Below are 7,084 nucleotides of genomic sequence, written 5' to 3'. Positions count from 1 at the left end.
ACCAGGTACTGGGACGCCTTGAGTCCAACAGGCTGCGGACGGAGTACGCCGGGGCTCCCTCGACGTCCAAGGGAGGGGGAGGTGTGTCGTGGGGTCCAGCACTAGCCAAGGGACCAGCTGCCACCGGCCTGAGGAGAGATACATGAAATGAGGGTGAGATACGGTAATTGACGGGGAGCTGTAATCTGCACGTCACCTCATTGATTCTCCTCAGGACTTTGAACGGCCCCACAAACCGCAGGGTCAGCTTCCGGCAGGGCAGGTGGAGGGGCAGGTCCTTCGTAGAAAGCCAGACCCTGTCACCGGGGTGAAAGACCAGGGCCACACTGCGGTGACGATCGGCCTGTGCCTTCTGCCGGAGGACGACACGCTGGAGACGGGTGTGCACTGTGTTCCATACCTCCTCTGCGCACCGGAACCAATCGTCCACTGCAGGAGCCTCGATCTGACTCCGGTGCCAGGGTGCCAGGGCCGGCTGATAGCCTAAAAGGGTGTGAAGTTATTGGAGGAGTGACGCAGGAAGTTTTGTGCGTATTCCGCCCAAGGCAGAAATGCAGCCCACTCCCCTGGCCGGTCCTGACAGTAACTACGAAGGTACCTACCCAGTTCCTGATTTAACCTTTCCACCTGCCCATTAGATTGGGGACGGTACCCTGAGGTGAGGCTGACCGTGACCCTCAGTCGTTCCATGAAGGCCTTCTAGACACGGGAGGTGAACTGAGGACCACGGTCAGACACGATGTCCTCCGGGATCCCGTAGTGCCAGAAGACGTGAGAGAAGAGAGCCTCCGCGGTCTGCAGAGCCGTTGGGAGACCAGGCAGAGGAATCAAATGACAGGCTTTGGAAAACCAGTCCACAACGACCAGGATGGTGGTGTGCCCCTCCGAGGGGGGAAGGTCTGTGACAAAGTCCACGGAGAGATGGGACTAGGGTTGTTGTGGAACCAGCAGCGGGTGGAGTTTGCCATCGGGGAGGTGTCTAGGTGTCCTGTTTGCAGGTGGAGCAGGAAGAGACAAGGTGGGCCTCCAGTAATTGGCGGAGAGACAGTCGATAGCATGTGCTATACCCGAGTGCCCGACACAGGTGCTGTATGTGCCCAGGCGAGGAGACGGTCCCGCACATCAGAGGGCACGTAGATACAGTACGTCCCTCGGGACAGTGGGCAGGTGAGGGCTACTGTCTCAGGGCTCGATGGATGTCCGCGTCCACATTCCACACAACAGGAGCCACAATGCAGGAATAATGGGTGTCACTTTCTCCCTCCGATCCTCTGGGTTGTGGGTGGCCTCGTCCAGACTTTCCACGGAGGTGACACAGATTGACACCTCCCCTGACACTCCTGCGACCAACCCAACAACATCCTCTCTGTCCATGATATACTGGGGTTATGCAACTGTAGCCAGGGGAAACCTAAAACTACGGGGTGTGCAGGAGAGTCTAAGATAAGGAAAGTGATGCGTTCATCGTGGTTGTGATTAACTGTGAGTGAAATGGGAATTGTGGTCTGGCGCAGTCCTGTTCCTAGGGGAACGGTTGTCTAGGGCATGGACTGGGATAGGGGGTTGTAAAGGGACTAGAGGAATGAGTAATGATAAGGCCACTGACCGGTCTAGGAAATTGCCTGCAGCACCTGAGTCCACAAGGGCAGGACTCAGTGGGGGACCAGGATAGTCAGGGAAGGTGACAGGGAGGAGGACGGGCTGGGTGGACAGAGAGGTGTTCCAGGGGTGGTCCGACACCCCGCAGTGGGAACAGAGACCCTGTTGACGGCGGCGTTGACGTTCCGCAGTGTGTGTGTGTCTGTTTATTGTCTTTTGTTTATGTATGGTTGTTATTGTTTGAAAAAAGTATAATTGTAAAAATATGTTTTACTGTAAGTGGCTTTGGATAAAAACGTCTGCTAAATGGCATATACAATGCCTTGCAAAAGTATTCATCCCGCTTGGCATTTTTCCTATTTTGTTGCATTACAACCTGTGATTTAAATGGATTTTTATTTGGATTTCATGTAATGGACATACACAAAATAGTCCAAATTGTAAAATGAAAAACATAACTTGTTTCAAAAAATGCTAAAAAATAAATAACGGAAAAGTGGTGTGTGCATATGTATTCACCCCCTTTGCTATGAAGCCCCTAAATAAGATATGGTGCAACCAATTACCTTCAGAAGTCACATAATCTGTTAAATAAAGTCCACCTGTGTGCAATCTAAGTGTCACATGATCTGTCACATGATCTCAGTATATATACACCTGTTCTGAAAGGCCCCAGAGTCTGCAACACCACCAAGCAAGCGGCACCATGAAGACCAAGAAGCTCTTCAAACAGGTCAGGGACAAAGTTGTGGAGAAGTACAGATCAGGGTTGGGTTATAAAAAAAAGATCTGAGACTTTGAACATCCCACGGAGCACCATTAAATCCATTATTAAAATATTGAAAGAATATGGCACCACAACAAACCTGCCAAGAGAGGGCCGCCCACCAAAACTCACGGACCAGGCAAGGAGGGCATTAATTAGAGAGGCAACAAAGAGACCAAAGATAACCCTGAAGGAGCTGCAAAGCTCCACAGCGGAGATTGGAGTATCTGTCCATAGGACCACTTTAAGCCGTACACTCCACAGAGCTGGGCTATACAGAAGAGTGGCCAGAAAAAAGCCATTGCTTAAAGAAAAAAATAAGCAAACACATGGCTTTTGGCGTTTGGTGTTCGCCAAAAGCCATGTGAAGAAGGTACTCTGGTCAGATGAGACTAAAATTGAGCTTTTTGGCCATCAAGGAAAACGCTATGTCTGGCGCAAACCCAACACTTCTCATCACCCCGAGAACACCATCCCCACAGTGAAGCATGGTGGTGGCAGCATCATGCTGTGGGGATGTTTTCATCGGTAGGGACTGGGAAACTCGTCAGAATTGATGGAATGATGGATGGTGCTAAATACAGGGAAATTCTTGAGGGAAACCTGTTTCAGTCTTCCAGAGATTTGAGACTGGGACGGAGGTTCACCTTCCAGCAGGACAATTACCCTAAGCATACTGATAAAGCAACACTTGAGTGGTTTAAGGGGAAACATTTAAATGTCTTGGAATGGCCTAGTCAAAGCCCAGACCTCAATCTAATTGAGAATCTGTGGTATGACTTAAAGATTGCTGTACACCAGCGGAACCCATCCAACTTGATGGAACTGGAGCAGTTTTGCCTTGAAGAGTGGGCAAAAATCCCAGTGGCTAGATGTGCCAAGCTTATAGAGATATACCCCAAGAGACTTGCAGCTGTAATTGCTGCAAAAGGTGGCTCTACAAAGTATTGACTTTGGGGGGGGGGGTGAATAGTTATGCACGCTCAAGTACTCCGTTTTTTTGTCTTATTTCTTGTTTGTTTGACTTTTTTTTTTTTTTTGCATCTTCAAAGTGGTAGGCATGTTGTGTAAATGAAATGATACAAACCCCCCAAAAATCCCCCCCCCCGGCTACAGCTCTAATTGCATGCTCCCTCAAAACTTGAGACATCAGTGGCATTGTGTTGTATGAAACCAGTATAGAAATCTATTGCTATGGTCAGAACACTATTCTGCGACCTCTCAGGTTAACCTCTTGTATAGAAACCAAAAGAAAGATCAGACATGATGAAAATCAGAAATCTTGCACTCTTATTCATCCTTCAGCAGATACAAAAGACACCCGTATGTGGATACGTTAGGAAGGTATGGGTGGTACCATGGTGTTGGGTGTCATTGAGTGTGTCTGTCATGTGTAGAGGAAGGAAAGGGGTGTGGTGTTCAATCAAACGTGACACAGTGGTGTGATGGAGGGTATGTGGTTCTTCTGACAAACAAATACATCTGCTACACTCCACCTCGACCACTACCTGTTTTTCCCCTTTATAAAACTGCCTCCTGGCACTTCTGAAGCACAGTACCTTTGTCCAAGCAGATAGACACGCCAAGTAATCGGTTTTCTATTAGATTCCTTTGAGCAACAAAAAGTATAATCACAATCACCTTATTTTTATGTTAATTTCCAGTGACCCTTCAAGTTTAGAGAGAGCATGATAATGTAATATGAGCAAGCAGTATAAAGTGTACTGCTGACCTCTCTGGCTATGATTCCCATCAACTTCCTAATAACAAGGCCTCATGGGGTACACAGTGTAGCCTCAATACAGTAACTGAACAATGGCCGACACACAAAGCAGGAACATCAATGAAATAGTATCCTGTGAAATGGCTTCAAAAGATGTCATGTAAAACCATGTCATGGAGGCTGAGAGTACTTTCATGATCAGAATAAATATCACTCTTTACCCGATTCATAATGAAAAAACGGTCAATCTGTCTAGGTCTACAATTTTTTTTCTGAGGTCTTGGCTGATTTCTTTTCATTTTCCGATGATGTCAAGCAAAGAGGCACTGAGTTTGAAGGTAGGCCTGGAAATACATCCACAGGTACACCTCCAATTGACTCAAATGATGTCAATTAGCCTATCAGAAGCTTCTAAAGCCATGACATCATTTTCTGGAATTTTCCAAGCTGTTTAAAGGCACAGTCAACTAAGTGTATTTGCAGTCAGCTTTGTTAGAGATAGAAAAACATTGACCTAAATGAATAGTACTAACTTTCAATTGAGGGATTTACCGTTAAAGCCGGCATTCAATCCGATTGCGCTTTACCGACAATGCACCTTTTAAAAGGCAACGTTTCTCGGGTTCGCCGAGACCGCGTTCACAGTATGCTCAATCAAAAATTATCTCGACAGTAAAGCACGATCGGATTGAATCAAGGCCGTAGTCATTTAGTGCCTGACCTTTGTAGAGAAGAGATCAGTTTAGTGTAGCTCGTGGTTGCCACCTGATGACCTCATACATTATTGGAAAGATTCATTTCAGAACCTGCAGTTACTCAGACCCATCTTGTGATTGATTGTATTGTATACTGTTTGAGGCTGCTACTGTGGGGTGTAATGATGTCAAGTGGATTAATTGAAGACCAATGCCAGAGATTACATTTTTATAAAAAGAACTTTAGAGAGTTTATGATAAATACACTCCGGGTTTGTAAATACAATTATTGAAAAAAAATTATAACAGAATATGAGAACGTCTATTCTAGCAGAGTGAACCCATCCCATTGAAAACAAATCGACATATTACCCAAATAAAACAAGACAGTTCTATGAGACGTTACACATAATGAAAATCACAGACTTTGCACTTGTGTTTGGCAAACAGAAGACCCATTAACGACTGTCTCCACAGACTGTGTTTATGGATATGTTGTTGCATTATGAGGCTGTGCTGACGATGACTGTCTGTCCCCATAGAGAGGTAATGATCAGGCTTATGTCTTCACAGCTGTATCTCTGGATTTGTAGATCACTCCTCTGCTCTTCAGCTCTCTCACCACCCCTGCAGGTAAGAAAGAAGAACAACGCTGAGAGAAGTTCACACAGTGGATGGGATTCAATGACAGCAGCCTGAGAACCCAAGAGGATTCTGCTGTTTGTTTCCTGATTTTGACCACATAACACCATTTTGACCACATATGCCAACATTTTCTCAATGGATCCTATAGTGTAGACGGTTGAGAATATACACTAACTGACTTTGAACACGACAAGTCCCGTGTAGCTCAGTTGGTAGAGCATGGCGTTTGCAACGCCAGGGTTGTGGGTTCGTTTCCCACGGGGGACCAGTATGATTTTTTTTTTTTTTAAATTATGTATGCACTCACTAACTGTAAGTCGCTCTGGATAGTATAAGAGCGTCTGCTAAATGACTAAAATGTAAATGTAATTACCTGGAGGTAACCTCCCTGTCACCGTCACAGCATAGACACCAGGCTTGAAGTTACCTGAACAGGAAAAGTGAAATACAAAACAGCATTAGAACATTATAGGCAGTCCTGTATGGGTCAGTGGGTAGAGCATGTCCATTGCAACGCAAGGATTGTGGGTTTGATTCCCGCGGCAACCCATATGTAAAATGTATGCACGCATGACTAAGTCACTTTGGATAAAAGTGTCTGCTAAATGGCATATATTTATTATGTATTACAACAGAATTAAATGAAACTTCAAGGAGACGTTTGAAAGAACGTCTGACCAACAGGATAAACTTACTGATTCTTTGCCACTTGGCCACCCAGCTGTCCTCAGGGCTCATCTGGGCTATGACCCTGTAAACAGAGACCGAATGCTTTAGCAATTAGCGCACACTCGCTGTCTAGAACGGGCACTAAATCAATCTCCCATCTCTGAAAAGTAATCAATTACAAGTAGAGAACTTACCCATCAAACGAGGAACTTGTACACTCATAGACCATCTCTCGATTCCCCTTCATCTGAAGGTACGACTCACAGTTGTCACAGCCATCATATTCAAACTGGTCAATAGTCTTTGTAGGGACAGGAGAAATATGGATTCAATGAATACACATGGCTAACTGGTTAGCTAGTCATGTTAGCACGTTACACAAACATTTCAGCAAACTTTGCGTTTAATAGATAGTAGCAAGCTTTTTAAAACGTTTCGTTCGATAAATTGTAAGTAGCTAGGAAAACCTCTCAGGTAAGCTAGCGTCTACGAATGTATGCCATTGCTAGTTGAAGAAAGCAAGTGGTCGACTTTGCTAACGTTAGCTAGCTAGCTAGCATTTACCTTCACGAGAGAGCACAGAAGGCATGCCCGCAAATGGCGGAGGTCCTTAGGACAAGTCTCCAAAGCCATCGAGAAAATAGCAGCTGATATTTGAGAAATCTATCTGTAAAATCAATAAAATAAAAGCGTTTCAAAGGGCGTTGTTTTGATTTCCACCACTGTTAAACAGGCAAGTTTAACTAAGTACTTCCGGGTGACGGGTGACGTTTTTTTTGGAATCCTTAGTTTCGAGTTATAATGTTACGTACACTGTGAAATGCCTTTCGTGCTAGCTCTAAACCCAACAATGCAGTAATCAATAACAATGTCATACAAAAAAATAACAAGGTAGAACAAAAACACACGAGAAATAAACATACGAAAAACATCAGTAAGTAAGTATACCGAGTATACCAAACATTAGGAACACCTTCCTAATATTGA

At 45.1% G+C, this 7,084-nt stretch overlaps 1 protein-coding gene across 1 annotated transcript; it reads right to left on the bottom strand.

Annotated features, from left to right (window-relative positions):
• Positions 1-4,995: 4,995 nt before the first annotated feature.
• supt4h1 (SPT4 homolog, DSIF elongation factor subunit) lies at positions 4,996-6,863 on the bottom strand. Its single transcript, XM_084177938.1, has 5 exons — positions 6,662-6,863; positions 6,292-6,398; positions 6,124-6,179; positions 5,802-5,855; positions 4,996-5,410 (listed from the first exon to the last, which is right to left on the bottom strand). Exons 1-5 carry the CDS (start codon positions 6,728-6,730, stop codon positions 5,343-5,345), a joined length of 354 nt encoding a protein of 117 aa, XP_084034064.1. The 5' UTR covers positions 6,731-6,863; the 3' UTR covers positions 4,996-5,342.
• Positions 6,864-7,084: the final 221 nt, after the last annotated feature.

The sequence above is a fragment of the Coregonus lavaretus genome, assembly GCF_964263955.1.
Source record: "Coregonus lavaretus genome assembly, chromosome: 15".
Classification (NCBI taxonomy): Eukaryota; Metazoa; Chordata; class Actinopteri; order Salmoniformes; family Salmonidae; genus Coregonus; species Coregonus lavaretus.
The sequence above is the reverse complement of the archived record's forward strand: the minus strand, read 5'-3'. Positions and strand labels throughout refer to the sequence as shown.

Excerpts from the sequence above, each read along its gene's own strand:
- supt4h1 (XM_084177938.1), bottom strand. The coding sequence starts at position 6,730 with ATGGCTTTGGAGACTTGTCCTAAGGACCTCCGCCATTTGCGGGCATGC. Across the intron at positions 6,180-6,291 it reads ACAAGTTCCTCGTTTGATGG|GGTCATAGCCCAGATGAGCC; the intron begins GTAAGTTCTCTA and ends CTCTGTTTACAG. Across the intron at positions 5,411-5,801 it reads GACAGGGAGGTTACCTCCAG|GGGTGGTGAGAGAGCTGAAG; the intron begins GTAATTACATTT and ends TCTTACCTGCAG.